Genomic DNA, 26,547 nt, shown 5'->3' with positions numbered 1-26,547 from the left:
ATATGATCCCCCGTTGCTGGGAAAAGTATGTTTGACCTTTTTTAGTTTTTTCGTTCAATTGTTTTTAAGACAAAAGTAAACCGAAGCCTACAGCCTTTAAAAGAGCGTATATATCAATGCAAGGCATATCGTATATTGTACAAAAATGATTTTTTGCAGAACATCTACTTCAAAGAAAACCTCACTAGATAGCTATCCAAACAGCATCGACGAATCCATAAGTGTTGACTATACATTGCGCCTAAGTACATGAAGGGTAGAGCTGTCAGTTCAATCATTTTAAGGCACTAGTATAAAACGTACAGCCACGATTTATGCAAATAAGATAAAAGAGCCCAAGCATGAACAAGGAAAGGGACAGAAGGGGAGAGAAGGGCAGATCTAGGATCCTTGTCAAAATACCTAGAGTGTCATCAGAGAAGAGGTTATCTGAATATTCACATTTAACACACGGGTCCCATGTTTGCTCAAACTGCTTTAGTTATCAGTAATTGTACTATTCTTCATCTGCTTCATAGGGTTTGAGGGCTTTTTTTTCCATGCTCCCGGTACTGAAATTTTGCAGCCAAAAGAATGAAAAGATCAGCCATTGAGAACTGTGAGAAACTCCTGATAAACGTTCATTTAGCAATGCTATTTGAGGCTTTAGCAGGACAGAAACACCCATAGCCCGATAGAGTAGAGAAAAAAACCCTGTTTAAAAAACCCGATTCTTGGGCACTCCCACCATATATGAAGCATAGTGCTCCCATAGAGCACCCTCTAAAACAATGAGGATGGGTTCGGATAAGTTTATGATGAGGCAAAAGGGAACTAAATACCACCTAGTTAGAACCTTGACATTGGCTTGTATTGAAGATGCTTTTAAGAGCCCCCTTATAAGAGGATTAATGTGGAGAGCACCAAGAATCAAATTCAATGTGTATAGGTCTCTTATTCTTGGTCTTGAAAGGTTTAAATTCCAATACAGTAAGGCAACTAGAATTTAGACATAGGCTAGCAGTGACAGCCACCATGCTTCTTTATGACAGTTGTGCGTTACCATTTATAGGTAGGACATAGCAGTCAGAAGGTTAACGTCTTAAAACAAGCTTTCTACTTTAAAGCCATGCAATCAGTTCTACTGCCCTCTGGAGTGGTGGCCCTTGCACAAACATGAACCAAAAAACCCCCAAAAGAAACAGACAAGCAGTTACCTAAGCAGGGGTATGTAAGAGTAGATACATCAGCAATGCACAGCAAAAGCACAGGGTTTTTTTGAGGTTTCTTAAAGTGGATGTAAACCCAATGTCATCCTTTCTAAACTACTGCCATAGGGGTTATCTATAAGGATATACATGCCTCCTGCATGTATCTTTACCTGTCAATCGTCTCCCCTCTGTCTGTTATGAGACCCCAAAAACTGTATATTCTGTGGGTGGGTCTGTTGTCTAGAGCTCGGTGGGTGTAGTTGTGATGTCAGTAGACTCCCTGCCCACCTCTACACTCCCCTTGTAAATATGCATTTTTTCCTGTGTATTTCCTACACTGAACTTCTGCTATGATCTCTAACATCCAGTAAAAAGGCAGGAAAGTAACCACATGACTTCAGCATGTGCAATTATGCTGAGGCGTGAAACATCCAATCCTTGCAGAGCAGCAGAAGAAAGGAGTGGGAGGGAATTAAAAAATAATGCATGTCTCTTAGGCTAGTGCACTAGATATGTAAATCGCCTGTCACGCACAACAAGGGGGAGGATTTGACAAAGTTTTTTTCTGTCAAGATTTATTTTGCTGAACAATAAAAGAGGATTGCTCAGAGCTGGATTAACTTTGTGGCAAGACTGGGCTCAAATGATAGGAAATCTTATACTCTACATTATGACATCATAAAAAAAAAAATTGGGTTTACATCCACTTTAAGGCACAGAATTTTCTTTAAATTATTGTATGTGTATAGAGGTTTTTTTTTTTTTTTTTAAATATCTTTTTCGATTTTTGATATTGTTCTTTAAATTTATTTTGGGCATCATAAATGGAAGCCTTTTTTCCAAACACATCCTACACAGTCTAGACCAGACTTCTGTTCTTTGGAAGAGGAGGCTTGAGGAAATATTTACTAAAAGTACAGCAGATTGGCAGTGTGAGACTGGGGCTCTACAATTGTGTAGTATACTTGGTTTAAAAAAATAAAATTAATTTGTTTGGCTAATGTGAGTGTGTAATATAAATATTTAAACCATTTTTGTCCAACACATAATTTCCTCATTTAAAAGAACAAAAGGTTTTAATAACCCTTGTCTAGATGGTTTAGACCAAAACAACATTGCTTAACCAAAGACCTCTTTCAGATCACCCAATACTGTTAAACTGTAAATGGTAAAAATGAATGAATGTTTAAAGCTGTTTTAAACCCCCTAACAAAAATGTATCCCAGCTTGCCATTCCTTAAAGTGATATTAAAGTCTTTTTATTTATTTTTTCTTAAAAATAACAAACATGTTATACTTACCTGCTCTGTGCAGTGGTTCAGAGTAGCCCAGATCCTCATCTTCTCGGGCCCACGCTCCTGGCCCTTGTCCTGCCGAGTGCCCCCAGAGGAAGCAGCTTGCTATGGGGGCACCTGAGCTGCTGTTCTGTGTCCATTCAGACATGGAGCTGCAGCTCGGCCCGGCTCTCTTTCCTCATTGGGTCACTGATTTTTGACAGCGGGGGAGGGGGGGCAATGGCACCCCCCACTGCTGTCTTAGCCAATGAGGGAGAGTCCCCGGACAGTCGAGGCTCTTGTGTAATATCGCTGGATCGAGATGGGGCTCAGGTAAGTTTTTGAGGTGGGGCTGCTGCACACAGAAGGTTTTTCTTATTTTAAAGAAGAACTCCAGCTTTTCTGTGCCAAAACAGATGCGTTGTGCATGTAAATGAATCACAGCCCCAATATCAGTGTGTGTTTGTGTCTGTGTGTGTGTGTTTGTCTGTAACTTGCCTCCTGTAGCTGAATACAGCAGGTTTCTGTGTCCTCCTCCTGCCTGTATTTCAAAGTTCTGACTTCTGGTCTCCTTCCTTTGCCAGTCTTGATACTACATGTCCCATCATGCTTTGAGCCTCTGTAGTTTCAGGGTGTAACGTCACATTCGGCTACCCATCACAATTTTCTACCCGCTGGAGTGAGCATGCGTGCCGCTGCCATATGAGTTCCAGCAGAGGGCCCCTCGCGGGCTCGCTTTGCTTGCCACCCTATGGGTATTGCCTCGCTTCACTTGGCATAAATATAATCAAGCTCTATGTCCACTTGGATGGTGGGGCTTGAACTTGGACTCGGGGTGGAACGCATGCGGCGGCGTCACGCATGCGCAGTCCAGCGGGTCGCTAACCGTGATGGGTTTACGAAAGACAAACATGCTTGGGGGCCCTAAAAAATGTGTTTACATTCAAGATGGTGCTGCTATAAGACCGACAAACAGCACAAATAGATTACAGCGCACACATAATAAAATTACAAATCCTGCAAGGCTATTTAAAACACCTGAACATCTTCAAAAATATGGTGAGTTGGTCACCCCACATGGCCACATAGTGCTAAGCCCACTACTGCATCAAAGTACCCCATTATCAGTGGGTCCTACACTATTCATAGAATGAAAGATCCTACATTGTAACCATGGGAAAAAACTCCTCTGGGAGAACTAAAACTAAAGGGGCTTCTATAACAAAGGTGGACACTAATAAGAGGTAATGGTGGGGATGGGATGCTCCAACCCAAGGGATCTGGTCAAGACCCTCACCACATACAGATTTTTTGGGGGGGGGGTACACCCTAAAAATGGGTTTACATTCAAGATGGTGCTGCTATAAGACAGATGAACAGAATAAAGCACACACATACAAAAATGACATGGGTTTGCGAAAGGTCGTTCTTGCCAGACCAATCTGCTAACTTTCTACAAGAAGTGAGCTGACATCTAGACAGGGAAAGGCCTGTAGCTTTAGTGTACCTGTATTTTGCAAAGGCATTTGATACAGTCCCCCATAAATGTTAAATTTACAAGCTGAAGTCTCCTGGCATGGACCATAAGGTTTGTGCTTGGGTAAAAAAAAATAGTTACAGGGACGTGTCTAAAGGGTGGGGATAAATAACATGTACTCAGACTAGTCTGGAGTAGTGAGTGGGGTACCGCAAGATTCTGTCTTGGGACCAATTTTGTTTAATTTATTCATAAATGAGATAGAGGATGGGATAAATGGCTCAATCTCAGTTTTTGCGGATAACACAAAAATAAGCAGGACAATGATGTCCCATCAGGATATGGAAATTTTACAGAATGACCTGAACAAAATAATGGAGCGGGTACCCACATGTTAAATTAGGTTTAATGTGGAGAAATATAAAGTAATGTACTTGGGGCCAAAAAACATTGAGCGGGGGAGAACCTCTGGGGAAATCAAGGATGGAGAAAGATCTTGGGGGGGGGGGGGGGGGTCCTAGTAGATGACAGATTGGTAGCTGCAGCTTGACACTGCATGCTGTTGCTCAAAGCCGGCAGAATAATAGCATGCATAAAAAAGCGATCTACTCCAGAGATGAAACGATAACCCTGCCACTTTATATAAAATCTGGTTGGGCATCATCTGGAGTACTTTGTCCAGTTCTGGTCACCAGACCTCAGGAAGGATGTACTGGAGCTGGCAATAGTCCAAAGAAGGACAAAAAAAAAACTAATGGGGACTAGACACCCTCAATTACGAGGAATGACAACAAGCACTGTATTGCTGAAGTGACGCTTGAGAGGGGACATGATTACGAGCTACAAATACCTCAATGGTGATCCCAGTGTAGGAAAACTTTTCAGTCCCAGGGAGTGTAAGAGGACACAGGGCCATACAACGCGATTGGAGAAGCGGTTTAAACTTAAACACGCAGGGGGTTTTTCACTGTCGGGGCATTAAGGATGTAAAACGCTCTTCCACAATTGATGGTGGCAGCGGGGAGTGTGGATATTTTTAAAAGACACTTGGATGTACATCTTAAAGTGCACAACTTACAGGGATATGGGAAATAATTCTAGGCACTGACACACGTACACATACACAGGTTAAACTGGATGGACTATTGTTTTTTTTTTTTTTTTTTTTTTGACCTGACCTTACTATGTAACAGAGCAACTTGGTACAGAGGTATAATCTGTTCTGAGACTGATCATTCCATTAACTGAAAAGAAAATTGGAGTTTAGCTTTAATGCATAGAATGCATTAAGATAAAAAAACCTTTACCTTCTTTAGAACCCATTTAAGCCCATGTTCACACTAGTGCTGCTGCATAATCATGCATTTTTATAGAGTTTTTGATGTATTTTCATGCTTCATGCATTTTTTTTTTTTTTTTTTTGTGGGAGGAGATTAAACACATAACCCTGCATTAAAAACAAATGTTCCTGCAATTTTCACTCCAATTAAAGTCTATAGGGATAAAAATGTACTATGCTGCAATAAAAAACGCTTGTGCCTTTTCAAAAATCATACTGCATCATGTTGCATTGATGTGAATGGACACCATAGAGAATAATGTGATGTCCATTGCCGTACATTGGCAGGCACAGGCTAAATCACACTAGCAGGAATGGGGTTCTATGGTCACAACATACTTTTCATTTTATAGCCTCATTGTAGTAGTAATACAAACTATTATAACTTTTTGAAATCCAGTATAGGATAACTGGAAAAATCTTCTTTCATTAGATTTTCTTTTGTGATTGCTGAGATTTTGATGCTGGATTCACTGGGTGAGATTTTCTTTTGTGATTGCTGCTTGTCTGCTGGTCATCCCTATCCACAGCTTCTGGATTCCCTGCATGCTTTTCCTCTGCTGTTTACTTTCAATTTCTAAGGACTACATATCCCATGATACCTTGCTGCTGGCAAGCTGTGATACCTTTACTTAATGTGTCTCCTGAAACTCCTCCTCTCAGCCCCTCTGTGGTTCAAAAGGCAGGCTCTCACAGCTGTGCCTTCTCACAGGACAGATGTGTCACTGAATTCAAGGGAGTAAATGTGTTGGGATCATCACAAAGTCAGTTTACAAACTTCAGGATTATGTGGACATATGATTTCAATATTTTACCTAAGACATGCCTTAAGACCCCTTTCACACCAGGGCATTTTGCAGGCGCTATAGCATTAGAAATAGCGCCTGCAATCCGCCCTAAAAAAGATGCACCATTGTCTATAGTGTGAAAGCCCGAGGGCTTTCATACTACAGCGGTACGCTGGCAGGACGTCAGGGAAAAGCGGTGTGTTTACCGCTCCTCCACCGCTGCTCCCCATTGAAATCAATTGGGCAGCGCTGTAATACCACCAGCAAAACGCTGCTATTGCTGGCGGTTTTTAACCCTTTCTCGACCGCTAGTGGGGGTAAAAGTGCCCCGTTAGCGGCTGAAAATGCGCCGCAAATCTGTCTTACCGCCGACGCTATGGGCGGTGTGGTGTCAAAGGGGTATAACTGTGGGGTGCATTGGTATTCTTTAGTGTTTGTTTCCCTTTATTTTGACCCAGTGAGATGGCTAGTAACACACTTCTGTCTGAGGCCTTATGCACACTGGGCATTTTTTTACAGCTGCTGTTTTTGGGCGGCAGATGGCTTTTTTGTTTTGTTTTGTTTTTTCATAACTGCCTCTAACCTCCACTGCATGTTATCCTATGTGTTCATGCGCACATAGGCTTTTAGCAGCGTATTTTGGCAGGAAAGTTTAGTGACAGAAAAAAAGCCCATTTTCCAGCACCTTCTGGAGCAGCAGCATTTTGTCAACGTGTAGCAGTTTTTTCTTTCTTTCTTTCCTTTTTTTTTTTTTTTTTTCTTTTTGGAAGCGGAGGCCACCAGCATCCTTAACCAGTGAATAGCTGGTTAAGCCACGGGCAGGAAAGCCAGCCTCCGCTTCCTTTAAAGGGGAGTTCCACTCATTTAAAAGTCAGCAGCTACAAAAAGTGTAGCTGCTGACCTTTTAATAATCAGATACTCGCCTGTCCCACAGTCCAGGGATGCGGGTGCAGGAAGACTTGCTCCTCTCCCCCTCCCCTCTGAGACGCCGGCATTCGATCTTGTGGGTGAATGGCCGGGCAATCTTCTGGGACCTGTGACGTGTTTCTGAAGATTGCGGGGGGGGGGGTGGTCTTCCGGCGCCAAGGGAGGAAGTGGGGTACCTGCTCCTCCTCCCAAAGAAATTGCATGTCAAATGTGGCATGTCAGGGGGGTCACCAGTACCTAAAGCGGAAGTTCCATTTTTGGGTGGAACTCCGCTTTTACGGATAAATCATCTGCTGACAGCAGAGTGTTAAAAAATAAATAAAAACATTGCCGGTAATTAAAAAGTGAGGGGGAAAAAAACGGTGTGGGGGTCCCCTCAAATCTATACCAGACCCTTGGGTCCTGTATGGATTTTGAGGGGAACCTGCACCCCAATTTTCTGTAAAGTCACAAGGAGGCAGTGTCACCCAGTGACATCGAGTGGCCCTGCCCCTTAGATATTTAAGAGCTGATGGTTTGTTTTTTTTTTTGTTTTTTTTCTTCTGGGTTGGTGGTGTGATTGATGATAGATCTACACGGGGTATGTTTTTTACATTTGTATTTTTGAAATAAATTTGTCAATTGCTTACTGTTGTGTTTTTTTTATATATATTTTTTTTTTTTTTTTTTTTACATTGCACTTATTCATATGAGGGGGACTTCCAGATTCCGATAAGCTCCCTGCTCGCAGACCCCCACAATAAATGGCCAAGGGCACCCCCCCATGTTGAAGGCATGTGCCCTAATAGGGTTCCTGAGGGGCAGTGTTTGCTCACCCGCACTCCCCCCTTTCCTGGCCTACAAGACTGCATGCTTGCATAAGGGACTGGTATGGATTTGGGAGGGGGGGGCAACTTTTTTAAAATTTTAATGTTGGGGGTTTCCCCTAAAAATCCATACCAAGCCTAAGGACCTTGTATAGATTAGGGGGACCCCATGCAGTTTTTTCCCCACAATTTGTTGTTTTTGTTACATTCCACTGTCAGCGGGGAATCAGATGACGACTCGCCCATTAAGGGAGCGGTGGCTGGCTTCCTGGCGAACTCCTTAACAACCAGCCATTCACTGGTTAAGGGTGCCAGCGGCCCCGCTCCTTAACGATACTGCTACTAAATGTATCTTATACACTAGGCTAAACACTGTTGAATGCCAGCAAAAAAGCTAAAACATTAGCTTCCCCCCCCCCCCCCCCCCCCCCCCAGAGCTTCTAAAGCAGTTTTTAGCTTTCTAGTGTAAATGAAGTCTTAGGGTGTCTCCACCTGGATGGAGGACTAACAGGGACAGCAGCATTGTTGCCCCATAGGGAGGGTAGTGTTCGATGCGCTAGTCGATTTTAGATCGATTTGACTAACAAATTAAAGCCAAACTCCCAACACATTTTAAGCAGTTACAGCTAGTTTTTTTGTTTTTGTTTTTTCTTTTGGAATATAAAGGTTTTATATAAATGAAGAAAAGCTGACCATTGTAAGCACCCATATCGATGTTAAATGGTTTGTCTCAAAACTTTAATTGCCACTTTTACTGCACAGTTTGGGTCTGTTAAAGGAAGCTGGAAAATAACAGGTATAATATATAACAAATAACAATGTTTAAAATAAAAAATTTAAATAATGCAACCACCACAACTGAAATATCTAGAAAAAAATAGTTTTTGGGCTTAACACCACTTTAAGGCAACATTAGAATCCCCAGAAGTCGTCTAGTAGTTGTTTAATTAAATCCTCACCTGGTGTTTAAAGTGTTACTAAACCCACATCCACAGTAGTAAAATCAGTCTGTATAGGCAGTAAAACATGCTTGTTATACTTGCTGTGGAAACCAATGGGTTAATCCTGTGCAGTGTGTAAAAAGATTGTTTGATCCACTCTTCTCTGATCCTCCCCTTCCACTGTTCCCAATTCATCTCCTGATGATGCAGAACCTTGGAGACACACCACACATGCTCAGTTTTGTGTGTATTGCTAAAGAGTTACAAAGTTGCATAGTAAGGTTGAATAAAGGCACCAGTCCATCCAGTTCAACCTGAGTGTGTTTGTCTACAATTGTCCCTATCCCTGTACATTGCCCACTCACATCGATCCATACCCTCAAGGAGCCCACAATCCAAGGTCCCCATTCATATACCAGGGCCAATAATAATTTTTTTGGACAGAAGCCAATTAACCTACCAACATGTCTTTGGAGTGTGGGAGGAAACCGGAGTACCCAGAGGAAACCCACGCAGGCACAGGGATAACCTACAAACTCCAGGCAGGTAGTGCCGTGGTTGGGATTCGAACCAGCAACCCTTTTTACTGCTAGGCGAGGGGGTGGGGGTGTAGTGCATGTGATCAGCCAAGGGCCATTCGGCACTGTCCAGACAGAGGGTCAGGAGTCACGCAGCCTCAAAGGACAGTTTGAGGAGAACTCCTCCTACAAGCTTTATCCAGTCCTTAGCTGGACACTGATATCTCAGTCACAAGACTGCTATATACTGCTGATGAAAAAAGGTATTTAGCCATTTATATTTATGGAAAAGATTGCATTTCAATGTTCTCTGTACTGTGGAAGACTAGATATAGTGAATGCAGGGTCCTGGGTGTAGTAACACTTTAAAGTGGAGTTCCACCAAAAAGTGTAGCTGCTGACTTTTTAATTGGACATTCACCTGTTCCACGGTCCAGCGTTGGGGGCATTCGAAGCCCCGCTCCTCTCCACGGTGCCGACATTCTTACTGTGGGCGTCTGACTGTGGCTTCACGACCGGGCATGCGCGAACCACACTGTAATTGGCCGGGCAATCTTCTGGGACCTGTGATGTGTCCCAAAAGTTTGCGGGGGGGTGGTGATATTCCTTCCAGTGCCGTGGAGCCCCGGGAGGAAGTGGGAGCAGGATATCCGTGGGTATCCGCGCCCCCACCCCACCCCCCCCCCCCCCCCAAATAAAATGACACGCCAAATGTGGCATGTCGGGGGATCATCATCACCTAAAGCGGAAGCTCCATTTTTGGGTGGACGCCTCTTTAAGGGCTGCCCTTGTGTTTGATCCACTGCTTTTTGCCATTTCCTTTGTGCCTTTGCTATATATTTCCTCATTTGATGCTTGTAGACTTGGTAATACTACAACACTTGCAATCTCCCTCTACCATCTATGCAGTGTCTTTGGAGTTTTTTAGTCAGGGTGGGTTGCATCAGGAATTAAGTAGCATATTGGCCATCAACTTTTAAACAATATTACAGCATACCTCCCAACTTTTTAAGATGGGAATGAGGGACACCTATCAGTAAAAGTATGCAGGCCTAGGACATACCCCTTGCCATATCAGCTTAAAGGAGAATTGTACAAAAAAAAAATTGGTTTAAACCCACAAGTGCTTTTTTACAACTACAATTCATTTATATTGGCTTTTGGAATTTACAAATGCAGCAATTTAGAAATCAGATGAGTTTTTTTTTTTAGTGCTGCAAAACACTTTGATAGCTAAAAAGTGCATTTTATATAAGTCTATATAGATCAGACCAAAATGAGGGACAGAGGGATGTTGCTCCAAATCGGGGACAGTCCCTCGAAATCAGGGACCGTTGGGAGCTATGTTACAGTTGCCATTAGCATGGATGTAGTTCTTTTAAAGTGACGCTGTCATGAGAATAGTATGAACGATGCCACTGCTGGGCCACTTTTGAAAATGCTAGATGCCTGGCTGTGTTTGGCTTCAGTGCATTTGAGTCAAATATACTTCATGCATATTAGTGTCAGAGTGCTTTATTTCTTTACATGTTCTGGGTCAGACTCAAATAGCACTGACGTCAAAACATCACCCTGACAGCCAGGAAGTTAACCTTCTCAGCAATGTCTTACTTTGCCAGTGAGAGTCAACCTAGATAACCAGATTTTTTTTTTTTTTTTTTTTTTTCATGTTAAACATGAAAAAAATACTCATGCTTTATGTAACTAGAACAGCTTGGTTGTACAACTCACATCCCCCATCCTGTTATTGGACAATCAACTTCTACAAATTCTATGATGTTTGGATTAAGGCTAAATGACAAGGGAATCAACTGTGGAACCCTTTACAGCAATGGGCAGCCATGATAGCCATGCATGTAAACAAGCTCTAAGTGTGGCTGGAGGAAATGGCGGGTATGGTTTCTCCTGCCTGCAGAAAAGGTTATACGTCATTTGAGCCTAGGCGGAGTCACTTGGCAGCAGATTTTTTTTTAATTTTATTTTTATGAAGAAAACCCAAACTATTAACACTTGTGAAATGTAGGTGCCGTGTTTTTTTTGTGTTTTTTTTTGTGGCATTTTTTTATGTGGACTTGCTCAAAGAAGTTAAAAGCTATTTCATTTTGTATTTCAGGTATTGGCATGGTTTGAGGAAGGAGAAGAAACTACAACTGCCTTTGTGGAGCCTATAGTCATTGTTATGATCCTATTTGTAAATGCATTTGTAGGAGTATGGCAGGTATGTTATTAATCTTGTATACTTTTACACCTGCACCTCAATTCTTTTCAATTTTTGTAGCTACAAGTTGTGGATGGTTATAAAGCAAAGCAAGTTATCATTAAAGACTAAAATAAATGATTTTACCCTACTGCATATATCACTGTGCATATGACTAAAGTAGTTGTAAACCTTTTACATGTATCCAGTGACTAGCCTCAGATGATAGATGTATATTAATAAACTAATGTGACTCTCCTTTATCATATTTTTTTTTTTTTTTTCTAAAACCTACCAATTTTATATCATTAACAAAGCATTCATTCAGTGCTACATAAAGTGCAAATCAAACCTCTGAATACATATAATTTATATGCAACAACAAAAAAAGTGCCGAATTGTGCAATCGGTGAACCTAAAAGTGCCCCGTGCAGAGTATAAACAATAGATAACAATATAAAGTGCAAAATCAACACAATGGGGGTTATTTACTAAAGGAAAATCCACTTTGCACTGAAAGTGCACTTGGGAGTAAAGTCGCTGTAGATCCGAGGGGGACATGCAAGGAAAATAAAAAACAGCATTTTAGCTTGCACATGATTGGATGATAAAATCAGCAGAGCTTCCGCTCATTTCAGATCTACGCCTTATGCCTTGCACACATGATCGGACATTCCGACAACAAAATCCGTCATATTTTTTTTTCTGACGGATTTTGTCCTAAACTGGTGTTGCATACACACGGTCGGACAAAGCTGTCGGAAAATCCGATCGTTCGGAATGTGATGACGTTCGTTCGTTACGACGGGACTACGTTTAGGCTAGTAGCCAATAGCTTTGGTCTTGTAATTTGATCTGCGCAAGCGTGCCACTTTGTCCGATGAGAATTCTCTACAAACGATTGGAAAAAGTCTGATTGGATTTTTTTTTTGATCCTGCTCTCCAATTTTTTCCGTCGGAATTTCCAAGGGGAAAAGTCTGATAGAGCCCACACATGATCGGATTTTCCGACAACATAATCCGATCGGACCTTTTCTGTCGGAATTTCCGACTGTGTGTACAAGCGTTAGATTTAGAGCGACTGCACTTCCAAGTGCACAGTGGATTTGCCTTTCATAAAATAACCTCCTATATGTTCAATTTGACTGTAATTGTAAAGTGTCCAGTGCATGTAATCGCTCTTTATCCAAATCTGTTATCAACAGATCAGATTCATAATGTCAAGCACATATAAAGTTAACACTCCATATGGTGTGCTGGTATATTATGGTATACATCTCCACTTCACTCTGTAGATCCTCCACCCAACCACTCACCAGAGGACCCGGACCCCTTAAATGTGTTCTTTGCATTTTCTTATAAACTGCTAAACCATTCTACTTTCATGAGAGATCCATACACATGAAGAGGAAGCAAGACGGGACATACTGTACACAGTATAAAACTGTTAAAAAAAACGTTCATTAAAACAATTCAGACCAGTCCCAGCACTAAAACAGTTCAGTATTTTCATACAACTTCTGGTTCTACCAGAGTTTACTGGTGGGATGTCACGTGCCTATGCCTATATTGTTTACGATATAAAATTGGTAGGTTTTAGAAAAAAGTAGTATAAAGGAGAGTCATATTAGATGGCGAGCGCTGTTCCCTCCTTTTTTTTTTTTTTCTTGAATATCAGGAGGCATTCTAATAAAGCAGCTGATTTTTGACCTTTTAGAACCTTTGGCGTGGACATAATGTGTATATATCACAAGGAAATATGCACAGCTGAGACTGTCAATCACCTGCTATGTGCAGTAGGGTGACAGGGCTATCTTATGGGATTGCTTGGTGTCAGCATAACCTGTTAGGGATTTATGTAGATAGCAGAGAAATGGGAGCGGAGACAGAAATATCACACTGTGCTTTGGGTTGAGGCAAGTACTCACTATAGAAGGATATGCTTTGATCATTATTAATTTCAAAGGTTTACAACCACTTCAAAGAAAAACTCTCTCAAATTTTTTTAAGTTTGTTTTATCCCTCAGGGGACCTCCCGTTCTCATTGGTGGTACTGTTGCAGAGCACAAGCCTCTGTTTTGTTAATGCTGGCTGTAGCTCCGCTCTAGTCTAAAACTCAATGTATGGTCTTGCCTGTGGGGGTGGGGGGGGGGGGCAGCCAGGACTGAGCTACACGCACTCTAAAGTTTGATTGTTCAATCAGAATAGTAAAAAACATCAGCGCTGACCTAACGCTACCTTGTTTATTCATAAAAGTAAAATTACTCAATGCTGTGTGGGCTGTATGATCTATCGTACAGCACCCTTTCACATGGATTACATCATAGTACAGTACAGACTGGTACTGTATAAGGCACAACCACGGAGTGCTGATCATTTATAAAAGCTGCAGGGCTGTGTGATCAGTCAAGCAGCCATAGACAGATCACGCAGCGCCACGGGCTGTGTGACTTTTTGCTTAGCAAATGGCGTCTCTGCCAAGTACCAACACTGTCACTCAAACATCCCTTTTTTCTAGCAGGATTGGTAGATGGCAGGCTCTGACCACCCTGCCTAGCAATGGGATGAAGTCCAACATGCAGCGGCTCCTCTGATAGGTTTCCATAAAAGTTTTAAAGGTTTAGAAAGATGAAAGGAACTCTGGAAGCTTTGCCTAGATAGGCAAAGGACTAGTCACCAGCATTGCCTGTGGTCTTGCTGCAGCTGAACTTTTTTCCTGTACACACGCATACCAAGGAGCAGACCGCTATATTTTTGTAGGACTACAAGGCACAATGTATATTTTTCAGGTAACTGCATTTATAGTCCTAGAAAAGAAATGTAAAGTGTATACACTGAGAAATGATACTTATTCTCCCACACATTCATCTAATGTGACATTAGATTTATTTAAGTAAGAGGTGACACTGCATCTCATGGTTACTATGCGTTGTGTTTTAGCAACGATAAGGATAAAACAAAGCACATAAGGATTTGAAAAGAAAATGGCAAAATAGAAGGGTATCACAATTAAAAGCTTTTCATCCCTTGCCAACTTTGATGTCAGGCCCATGGGTGTCCGCAGAACTTTTTTCAGGGGGGGGCGGGTAATTTTAGGGTCACCCATGTGCTGCCCTTTTTTTGACAATGTCATTATGACATTGTCATGGTCAGACAGCAGGCATAGTACAGTTCCTAGGATAAGTAATGTATAATGGCTGACAGACCCTCTTACCAGACCCAGCTAAAATCAGTGTAGCATATCTGTACCCTGGCAGTGGCTCAGCCTTTCTCTGGGGGCGCTGGTTAGCGTGGCGCTCTCTGGTGGCACTGGTTAGCGTGGCGCTCTCTGGTGGCACTGGTTAGCGTGGCGCTCTCTGGTGGCGCTGGTTAGCGTGGCGCTCTGGCTTTCGCCCAGCACACGCCTCTTTCTTTGTCCAGCTTTTTTCCAGGCTGCAGTCTCCCACTCTCTCTTGATCGAGCTATAGCCTCCTTCATGTGGAAAATGGAGCCTCCAATCTTCGGGACTACATGTCCCATGATGCTCTCCTCTCCTAGTCTCCTTTGATTGGCCCTCAGTTATGGCCAATGGGGAAGGAACGGAGCCAGCAGGAAGCTGAGCAGGAAACCTGGTGAGAGGCGCAGTTTCTTCTCCTTGACAGGAGAAAGGGGGCAAGCGGAGGAAACCTCTGACAGCCCACAGCCCGCCTTTCTCCTGACACAGCTCCGCTGAGTTCTCTGCCGGACTGCGCAGGGAAAATGGTCTGCAGTCACACTACATTGATGGGGGGGGGGGGGGCAGCTTGACAGCACCTTGATGGTGTCACCCTACTGGCTGCCCACACCCCGAAAGCAATGCCACTGTGCTGAATGTGTCGATCCGATCCCTGATTCCAGGGGGTGGGGGTGCAGCAGCACTTGACACCCCTGGCCCCCTACCTACAGACGCCCATTGTCAGGCCTCACGAATGAGGTCAGCTTCACAGTTGGTGTATCACTGCTCTAAAGCCTCTGAGTATATTATTTTTTCAGAAGCGCTGTCTTTTCTTTATTGTACATCAGGGGACACAGAGCCAGAGTAATAACTATATGGGTATATAGGGCACCTTTAAGTGAGGGACACTGGCACGCCCTAAGATATAACCCTGCCCATTACTGGGAGTACCTCATTTTTTTGCCAGTGTCTTAGGTGTTGGTCACAAGTAAAACTGCTATGCAGAGTCTGTAACACTTCTCTCTTTAGAGCTGAACCCCGGGACTCTGGTCAGATTGCTGTGCTATACAGGTCCAGGGCAGTGGAACCATGATAAAAAGGGACCCCAGTCCTTGAAGGCTTTTTAACGGAGCCCGCCATGATGGTTGAAGATTGGGTCTGTTTGGTTGTACCACAGAACCTGACAGGATAAGGCAAGTGGAGATTTTTAAGGAATTAAAAAACACTTTCCTTTGTATTTTGTATGCCTAAAGTCACCACTGGGGGCTGTAATGAGCACGTACCTGTTTCCATGCTTTCAGATTTCGCTCTGGGTCAGCTGAAGCTGCTCGGCTTCCCCCAGCTATCCATCCTGGCCACCAGTAAGAGATTGGGGGGGGGGGGATTTGACAAGGAAGCTATTTTTTCTGGTAGCCATATCTTCCGCAAGAAGGGTATCAGAGTTGGCTGCTCTTTGTTGTAAAGAGCCATATTTAATTATTCTCAAGGCTAAGGTAGTATTGCATCCTCCTCCTTACTTTCTTCCGAAGGTAGTGTCACGTTTTCATCTAAACCAGGATATTGTTCTACCCTCATTTTTTCCAGAACCCTGTTCTACGGAGGAAAAATCTCTGGATGTAGTGAGAGCAGTCAAAGTCTACTTGAAAGCGACTGCTGAGATTCGTAAAATGTTGTTTGCTGCCTGAAGGTCCTAGGAAAGGACAGGCAGCAGCAAAGTCTACTATTTCTAAGTGGATTCGGCAAGTAAATGTTCAAGCTTATGGTGTGAAGAGGAAGAGTCCACCTTTTCAAATCAAAGTGCACTCCACCACAGCTGTTTAGTGCTTCGTGGGCAGTGCATCTCCATGTCTCAAATCAAGGCTGCAACTTGGTCTTCAGTCCATACATTCACTTGTCTGTCAGGTGGATGTAAAAAAGTATCAGGATATTATTGCCTTTGGGCACAGTGTGCTGCAGGCTACCATATAGATCCTCAAGTCTCATAGTGCCCTGTTTTTTTGTTTGTCTCCCTGCCCTCAGATAGCATTGCTCTGGGGGACATCCTATATAGTTATTATTAAGGCTTTGTGTCCTGTACGATAAAGAAAATAGGATTTTTATAAGAGCTTACCTGTAAAAAAAAATTCTTGGAGTATATCACAGGACACAGAGGTCCCTCCCCTCTTTGGTTACGCGTATATTGCTTGGCTACAAAACTGAGGTACTCCCAGTAATAGGAGGGGTTATACAAGGAGTGAACTTCCCGTCTTGGGGGATGTCAGTGTCCATCACCTAAAGGTGGTCTATATACCTATATAGTTATTACTATGGCTCTGTGTCCTGTGATGTACTCCAAGAAAAGGATTTTACAAGTAAGGTGTTATAAAAATCCTATTTTTTATTTGAATATATCTTGTTGCCACACACAAGGAAAGTCCAATGTATTTGTTTTCTTTTTTCATTTTTACACATTCATCTGTACCTATTTCTGTATGATAGCAATTGATTGCTGCTAATAGATTGCTATGGAAACACAAAGAAAATGCATATAGAAGGCATGCAGTAGTGAATAAACTGATAAATTATGAGCCGTTAATGCATGCTTGGAACCTGAATATGTTTACGGGTTTGTTGCATGTGACATTGGAAAGTAGATTTCCTAATTGCAAAGACACATACCTTTTGACTGTATTAGCCAATGAATGAATTGTTATACAGGGGATTTTAATTGTAGAATTTAGGGTTTTATACATTGTAAACATATGTTTATATAAGGCAGTTGTACTGCCCTCACAGGTGTAGGACACTTGGCAGAAAAAAAGAAGCTGAGCTCTGGCCCTTTCTGCTCAGCTATTTTTTTTTTTTTCTACCTAGTGTAGGAGTAAGGCCCTAGCTCGGACCTGTGGTTCCATAGCTTTTTCTTTTCTCTTTCTTTTTTCCTGGAATTTTTCAGCAATGATTTTCAATCAACAGCCATGCTGGGTGACAGGCTGGATAATCTATATCCAGTAGTCACCCCAGCCAGGCCGGAGAGTACACACAGACCTTTAGCTACACTGGGTTGGCTGTGACAGCCCTATCCTGTATTCTAGGGCAGCCTGTTAGTATTCCTCATGAGAGACACATATGACCATGTGACACACTTGCTTAGTGTCCCCCTAGGCAGACAGCACCCTTGTTCCTGTGGAGAGGTGTTCTGTCAGGGGTAGGTACCCTCCTGCCTCCGTTGTAGCAAAGAGCACCATCCCCGCCCCTTCCCCTCTTTCCCTGAACAATTGGAGTGGTGTGCAAATACCTTATCTTTCCCCTCTGCTCCCGTTTGTGTATTGGGTACTCCCGCAGGTTGGGACTGGTATACCGAGCAGGTCTGACCAGCCTGCGGTAGTATTCCCAGATGAGCAGACAGCTCTCTGTCCCCAGCGAAGGAGGTCTGCCACCTTCCCCGGTAGTTTAGCTGTCTGGGGTGTGTAGTGGTATAGCCCAGTAGCTTTGGACTTGACCCAGTCCGTTGTATAGGCGGGCACGTGTGCTGGTGGCCTCCCATGATTCTACCTTTTTGGAGGTGTCCCTTTTGGAGCTGAATTGGCTGTTTATGGGGTGGGGTCTGCTCCTTCTGGGCATGATGGCCCTAGTTCTGAAACTGGAGAAGTTTAATGGGTCTTATTCCCTTCTTTCTATCGAGACCATCCAATACTGGGTTTTAAGGCCCTGAATTGCTTTGTGAAAGTAATGAAATCCATCCATTCTGTGGTAGCCTAACTTCATCAGGGTATTTTTTTTTCCCTTCCGTTATCAATGTGTATCTCTGACTTCCCTTCTTTAACGAACAACTGTGCTTTGTGGTCTAGGACATGCATTATTAGTGTGTATCACTCTTGTTTGGTCTGCCCTTTGCTCCCTGGATGTTTTTACCAAGGTGCTGGCTCCAATCTTGGCAATGCTGTGACAGCCAGGGATTCCTTTGATGGGCTGGATAACCTCCTCATGCAGCACTGTTGGACAATGTGGTGATTACCATGTGCATTTGGCAGGCGTTCGGCTGGGTGTTTAACCTCAAGTCTGCTCTGACCCTATTTGGACATCTGGAATATCTGGAGCTGATTCTCAGCTCTAAAGGGGCCAAGGTGTTCCTACTGTGGACAAGCTTTGGAAACTCCAGTCTGGTCCGGGTGCTGTGGTCCCACAGGTGGTCTTCCCTTCATTCTTTTGCATGCAGGTTCTGGGGTCCTCCTTCGAGGTGGTTCAGTATGCTCAGTTCTATACAAGGGTCCTGCTGAGTTGGATAAGTGTTGTCCTTGGACAACCAGATCAACGTGGGATGCTTGGCCAGAGCCCCCCCCCCTCTATGGGGGTTTCAGTTTTCAATTTTTCTGGCTGGGAAGTTTCTCTCCTTCCATGAAACAGGTCACAAAGGACGTCAGTCTGTCTGGCTGGGAAACGGGGGATCTGGGTCTGAAGTTGGCCACCTGGGGGGGCGGGGGGGGGGGGGGGGAAGAGAGTCTCAGCTACCCATCGATGGCCTGAAGTTACGGGCAATCTCACTGTTAGAGCTTCTTCGGGGGCACCCAGTAGATTCAAGTTGGATAACACCACAGCTGTGGCCTCTGTCAGTCACCAGGGTGAGACCAGGAGCTCGGCAGTGGACTGGAGAACTCACACATTCTTTAGTGGGTGGATCTTTATATGCCGACTATCCATCTTTACTTTCCGGGCATTGACAACTATCAGGGGGACTACTGTACCTCAGTCATCAGAGGATGGAAAAGGGAGAGTGGTTTCTGCACCCACTTGCTTTTCATCAACGATGCTACAAGTGTGCTTGTCTGCTACAGCTTCCTTGCGGAGAGTCAAGTATAATCAGTGTTTACCTGGCACTCTAGATGGCGTAATCCTTAGGGGTATAGTCTGTGGCTGTAATAGCTGGATGGTGATGTATTCATAGAAAGGCGTATAACGGGTTAAAAAGGATGGCAGCCATCCTTCAGAGTGTCCAGAACTCTGCAAGAAATGTAAGGAAAAAAACGGAGGGGGAGGTGCCAACCTGAGTGTAGTATTAAAATGATGACTTTACTAGGATAAGATTAAATACGCCTACAAGATTTTTTTTTTTTTTTTTGCACTTTACTTTTGACGAGCATACATCTTCTATCATCTTGTAAACATTTTTAATCTTATCCTATTAAAGTCATCATTTTAATACTACACTCAGGTCGGCGCCTCCCCCTCCTGTTTTTTCCTTTCTTGCGGAGGTTGAAGTCTTTGTGTTATGAGGAAGGCCACCAAATGGGCCTGGTAGCCATCTGTCGTTGATTTCTCACTGGTTCAGGCAGGAGGTGGTTGTTTTTACCATTAAACATTGGGATCCTCCCTAACCCCATCTTGGCATGCTCTACTGGGGTGCCTGTGTCTCGAGTTTGCAAGATGGCTACCTGGTCATCTATGTACGCCTTTGCAATGTTTTACCATGGTGTTTGGGCATCTTCAAATGTGTTTATTTTTTTAACAGGATTTTTGTTACGGTAAAATCCCTTTTCTCTAATTTACTGACACAGTACCCACCCCTTCTTTTTTGTTTTTTTTTTTTTTTTTTTTTTTATGCTACTGTTTTGTGACCAACTGAGTAGCTTATAGCAGGGAGGGGGTTTACCACCACCCGGGACTGCCCATAGGTAGTGCTCATATTCTTCTATTTTTACCTAGAGTCTCACAGGGCTAATCACGTGAGGGAAACACATGATTATCCCTATGCCGTCACATGTAGGGGGGGAGGGGGGCACGACCGTGGAGGAGCATACATGCTTGTTTGTACAAGCTGCTGACACATACAAGTTTGTAAGTTTTTTGGAGAGGAATCTTATGCTTAATGCTTTTATAGTTTGATGTGCTGGAAGCACCTAAAATGTGTGAGTACCCTGATATGTTTTCTAATTAAACTTTTAAACTAGCAATAATGCACTATCCATCCTATTTCTTATTTTAAAATTGAGGAAAACTTCTCTGGATACACCTATGGGATCCTGCTTAGTCAATTTAACTTGGAGCCCAGGGCTAACCTCTAATGCCCCATACACACAGTTGGATTTTCCGATGGAAAATGTGTGATCGGATCATGTTGTCAGAAAATCCAACCATGTGTGGGCTCCATCAGACTTTTTCCCGTTGGATTTTCCAACACACAGTTTGAGAGCAGGATCTAAAATTTTCTGACAACAAAAGGAGATCGCATAAATTCCGATTGTGTGTAGACAATTCCGACGGACAATGTGCAACGCATATTCAGAATAAACGAAGACAAAAGCTATTGGCTACTGGCTCGTTTATAGTCCAGGTGTATGTGTTTGATGTCCCCTCGTTCAGAACGATCAGATTTTCTGACAACTTTGTGCAACTGTGTGTATGCAACACAAGTTTTGGCCAAAATCCGTCAGAAAAAAATCTGATGGATTTTGTGTTCGGAATGTCTGACCGTGTGTATGGGGCATAAGAGTTTTCCTTCTTTGGGTTTGCTAAAACCTCCACAGGGTTCTCATGTTTTTCCTGATTTATGCTGATTGGGATCACCCAGATGAGCAGTTTTCTCCCCCCTAAGAAATTTTCATTTCTTTACCCTATGGAGAGAAAAAGATGGGATTTGCCAGCAGTGGATGCTGCTATCTCCTTTGTGAACAGGAGTTTAACTTGTCCAATGGACAATGTACAAGTATTTAGAGATTCAGCTTAAAAAGTTGGAATGTCTACTAAAAGCCTAATTTGCTGTAGCCAGTGCGGTGGTACAGCCTGCAGTAGCAGCAATAGGCATCTGTCAGTCACTTCGGAATGAACTCAAGCAGTTTATTAAAGTTCCTGCTCAAGCTGATGAAGCCCAAAGTTTAGCGGAGCTACCTAGGGCCCTATGCTTTGCAGTGGACGCTATCAAGGATCCCTTCCATCAGGCATCTTGCCTTGCGCTTATGTTAATACATATGTGAAGGACTCTGTGGCTTAAAAATTGGTCAGCCGATTTACCATGCAAGAAGCTCTTGGCTGAGTTTTCCTTTCCAGCTAAAAGGTGGTTTGGGGAAGATTTGGATAGGTACATCCAAAAGATTTCTGGGGGTAAGAGTACCCTTCTGCCGGTTAAGAAAAAGAATAGACATTCTTCTTTCAAGACTTCCCGTCCTATGCCTGGGGCAACAGCCTCCAGGTGGTATCGACGGCCTCCACCGTCAGGGGCAAAGGGTAAGCCTCATAACCAGACACAAGGCTACAAAAATCCCTGAGGTCAGAAGTCCACAAAACAGAATCCCAAGGCTTCCTTGTAAAGGGCGCCCTGGCTCGATCGAGTGGGGGGGCGGGCTGCGGTGGTTTTCAGGAACTTGGCAAGAGGAAATCCAAGACAACTGGGTCCTCTCTGTAGTAACGCTAGGCTACAAACTAGTTTCTACTATCGTGTTTTCAAAAATCAAAGGACCCAGTAAAAGTCCTTATTTCTGGCACTGGACTGATTACTGTGTCAGGGAGTGATAGAGGTTCCCTCAGAAGAGCGGGACATGGGGTTTTATTCAAATCTCTTTATGGTAACAAAACCAAATGGAGATGTCAGACCCATTCTAGATCTCAAGAATCTGAATCGCTTCCTAAACCTCCGCTCCTTTTGAATGGAGTTGATTCGGTCAGTTTCCACCCTACAGGGAGGAGAGGTTCTAGCATCCATAGATAGCAAGGATGTGTATCTACATGTGCCAATATTTCCCACTCACCAGAAGTTTCTGTGGTTTGCAGTAGAACAGCACCACTTTCAGTTGGTGGCCTTGCCTTTAGGGTTGGACACCGCTCCCCGACTGTTTACAAAGGTGTTAGGCCCCGTACTAGCAAGACTAAGGGGCCAGGGTATAGCAGTAATGGCATACCTGGATGACCTGCTACTGGTAGATCAGTCAATAGCAGGGTTAAATCAAGGGTTGTCCAGAACAGTCAGTTATCTGAGACACCTGGGTTGGATTCTCAATGTAGAGAAATCATTCTTGCAGCTGGTAAGAAGGCTGCAGTATTTGGGCCTGGTTATACACAACCCAGGAAAGGGTGTTCTTGCCTCAGGCAAAGGTCAGCGCTTTTAAGAGCTGGTCCAGGCAGTTAAGGCAAAGAAGGGAAAATGGTAGCTTCCTTCGAAGCGTTTCCCTATGCCCAGTTTCATTCAAGACTGTTGCAACACAGCATTCTGTCTGCAGGGAACAAATGGATCCAAGCCTTGGATTATCCAATGAATCTGGCTCCAAAGGTATGCCAGAGTCTCAACTAGTGGTTGATAACCAGGAATTTACAGAAGGGGAAATCCTTCGTTCCAGTTTCCTGGAAAGGAGTAACAATGGCTTCCAGCCTATGGGGCTGGGGAGAAGTTCTAGAAGAGATCACTATTCAAGGAAAGTGGTCAGAGTCCGATAAGACCTTGCCCATCAATAGCCTAGAGATTCAGGCAGTACGTCTGGCTCTAATAGCCTAGACGTCCAGGTTGTGGAATGCTCCTGTCAGGATACAATTCGACAATGCCACAGCAGTGGCCTATATCAATCACCAAGGGGCCACCAGAAGACCAGAAGCCATGCTGCCCAAAGGGAGGTGGACCATATTCTGTCTTGGGCAGAGAAACATGTTCCTTGCCTATCTGCGGTTTACATTCCAGGAGTGGAAAATTGGCAGGCATATTTTCTGAGCCGTCAACAGTTGTTGCCGGGAAAATGGTCTCTACATTCCAATATCTTTTTAGCCATATGCCAAAGATTGGGTACGCTGGACGTAGATCTATTGCCATCCAGGTTCAACAAGAAGTTGGACAACTTTGTGGCGAGAACAAGGAATCCACTTGCACTCTGAGCAGATGCGTTAGTGATCCCGTGGAATTGGTTTTCACTGATTTATGCATTCCCTTCAGTTCAGCTGCTACCATGGCTGCTTCACAGGATTAGGGAGGAAGGGAAGTCGGTAATCCTAGTGGCCCTGGTATGCAGGGATCGTGAGAATGGTAGCAGGGGAGTCTTTGACTTTTCCAACTCGTCCGGATCTGCTGTCGCAGGGACCGGTATTCCATCCTGCCTTACAAACACTAAATTTAACAGTGTGGCTATTGAAGCCTACATTCTAAAAAAATCGGGTGCTTTTAAGGTTCGGTACTGACCACCCTGATTAATGCCAGAAAGCCGGCCTCCGGGACCTTCTTTTTTTTTTTTTTTTTTTTTTTTTTTTTATATATACAGGGTCTGGAAGGCCTACGTCACTTGGTGTGAAAGCAAGGGTTGGCTTCCTCTTAAGTATGGCATAGGAAGAATTCTGGCCTTTCTACAATTAGGCGTAGAAATTAAGCTAACCTTGAGTACAATCAAGGGTCATATTTCGGCCTTGGCAGTATTTTTCCAGAGGCTGCTTGCTTTGCACTCTTTAGTCCGGGCATTCATACAAGGGGTAACTCTGATAACTCTGCCAGTTAGCATACCCTTGTGCCCATGGGATTTGAATCTGGTTTTGTCGGTGTTGTAAAGATAACCCTTTGAATCTATATGGAATATTCCTTTGATCCTTTTGACAAAAGTTGGTATTCCTAGTTCCGATAACCTCTGCAAGAAGAGTATCAGAATTGGCTGCTTTCTCCTGTAAAGAGCCATACTTAATCATTCACAAGGATAAGGTTGTGCTGCATCCACACCCAACCTTTTTGCTAAAGGTAGTGTCTGGTTTTCATCTGAATCAAGATGTTTCCTTACCTTCCTTTTTCCCAGAACCTCGTTCTGCAGAAGAAAAATGATTACATTCTGTCTATGTAGTGAGAGCAATTAAAGCTTATCTGAAAGAGACTGCTCAGATACGGAAAACTGATATTTTGTTTGTGTTGCCGGAAGGCCCTAGAAAGGGTCAGGCAGCATCGAAATCTATGGTTGCTAAGTGGATTCGTCAAGTGATTAGTCAGGCTTATGGCCTGAAAAGAAGGGTTCCTCCCTTTTAAGATTAAAGTGCACTCTACCAGGGCTATCAGTGCTTCATGGGCAGTGCATCACTAAGCCTCTGTGGCTCAGATTTGCAAGGTCGTCAGTACATATATTCACAAGATTTTATCAAATGGATGTAAGATGGCAGGAGGACACCACCTTTGGGCACAGTGTGCTGCAGGCAGCAGTGTATGTCCTCATGCCTGGCTGCGGCTATTTGCTCTGTGTCTCCCTCCCCTCAGATGGCATTGCTTTGGGACATCCCATATAGTTATTACTATGGTGCTCTGTGTCCCATGATGTACGATAAAGAAAATAGGATTTTTATAACAGCTTACCTGTAAAATCCTTTTTTTTTTTGGAGTACATCACGGGACACAGAGGTACCTCCCCTCTTATTGGGATATGCATGTATTGTTTTGCTACAAAAACGGAGGTACTCCCTGTATGGGAGGGGTTATATAAAGAGGGGCACTTCCTGTTTCCTTTTTGGTTATACCAGTATCCGTTCACCTAAAGGTGGCCTATAACCCATAGTTATTACTATAATGCTCTGTGTCCCATGATGTACTCCAAGAAAAGGATTTTACAGGTAAGATGTTATAAAAATCCTATTACATTTTTGAAGGCCCTGGAGCACCAGGACAATGGATTTACCCACAAAATTACCCCATTTTGTAAAACGAACACTCCAACATCTAATCTATGAAGCATTATTAGTCTTTTGAATTATTCATTTTTTTCCCCCACAAGTCTTCAGAAAACGTGGAAAGAAAATGAAAACTTTTTTTTTTTTTTTTTAAATATATATACATAGGGGTTAGTTTGACAGGGATAGGCAATTTAGCGGACCTCCAGCTGTTGCAGAACTACAAGTCCCATGAGGCATTGCAAGACTGACAGCCACAAGCTTGACACCCAGAGGCAGAGACATGATGGGACTTGTAATTTTGCAACAGCTGGAGGTCCGCTAATTGTATATCCCTGGTTTATAAGCTATTTCTAACTCAAAGCATGTATATAGCAAACATACTCCAAAATACATTCTGCTACTCCTCCTGAGTATGACGATACCACATGTGTGAGACTGTTACACAGCCAGTCCACGTACAGAGGCCCAACATGGAAGTAGTACCTTCAGGCATGCTAGGAGCATAAATTACACATCTCAGTTAATTCCTACCTATAACACTTTTAAAGGTCCTTGAGCACCAGGACAGTGGAATTGCCCACAAAATGACCACATTTTGGAAGGCAAACACCCCAACATATATTTTGTGAAGCATGGACTGGTGACAGGTACTCGGTTACTCTGATGGGCTGGTGACAGGTACTTGGGTACTCTGATGGTGCTGGTGACAGGCTGACTCGTGCTTTTTGTTCATGAATGCAGAGCACTAGGCCAATGTGCTGAGTACAATTAGACGTGTATAATAGTTTAGTAGGATTAACAAATGAACATCAGAATGGCATTCGTTAGCGAAAGAAGAAAACAAACTGTGTGCAATAATCGTAATACAAATAGCCACACATGAGGTAGAGCACACCTCATATTTATCGGCATACATGTACACACATGACCATAGCTAATAGTGCAGTTCCATATAGGAAACTTGTTGGCAATTGTCAGTTATGGAACCACGACTATGCCGATTTTGGAATTTTATAAATACTTTTTCGTTTGCATGCTCACCTAGTTGAGGTCTTGGCTTAATTGGGGGTGACTACTTTTTTTTTTTTTTTTTTTCTTCTCCATATTCTTCTTGAATTAGGTCCTATATGTACAATTTTGGTCTCGATGACACGAGAAGCCCAAAACATCCATGCTTCAGTCAGTAAGTCCTTATAAAGCACAATAGGCAGCAGCAGGGCAGTGAACCAATAGAATGAATTTCCAACACACATCCGCATATGAGAATAGGCCATGTAATGTAAATACCAGCCTAATGTATTAAGCTGTTA

At 43.3% G+C, this 26,547-nt stretch overlaps 1 protein-coding gene across 1 annotated transcript in view; it reads left to right on the top strand.

Annotated features, from left to right (window-relative positions):
• The window catches only part of ATP2A3 (ATPase sarcoplasmic/endoplasmic reticulum Ca2+ transporting 3), a 311,056-nt gene that overhangs the window by 128,684 nt on the left and 155,825 nt on the right, over positions 1-26,547 (top strand). Inside the window, exon 4 of the mRNA XM_077482351.1 lies at positions 11,374-11,478. Coding sequence (XP_077338477.1) covers positions 11,374-11,478 — 105 coding nt within the window. The remainder of the gene's footprint in view (positions 1-11,373; positions 11,479-26,547) is intronic.

The sequence above is a fragment of the Lithobates pipiens genome, unplaced genomic scaffold (genome assembly GCF_037356315.1).
Source record: "Lithobates pipiens isolate NorthernLeopardFrog02 unplaced genomic scaffold, aLitPip1_a1.2 Scaffold_16, whole genome shotgun sequence".
Classification (NCBI taxonomy): domain Eukaryota; kingdom Metazoa; phylum Chordata; class Amphibia; order Anura; family Ranidae; genus Lithobates; species Lithobates pipiens.
This window is presented reverse-complemented; position numbering and strand designations above follow the sequence as displayed.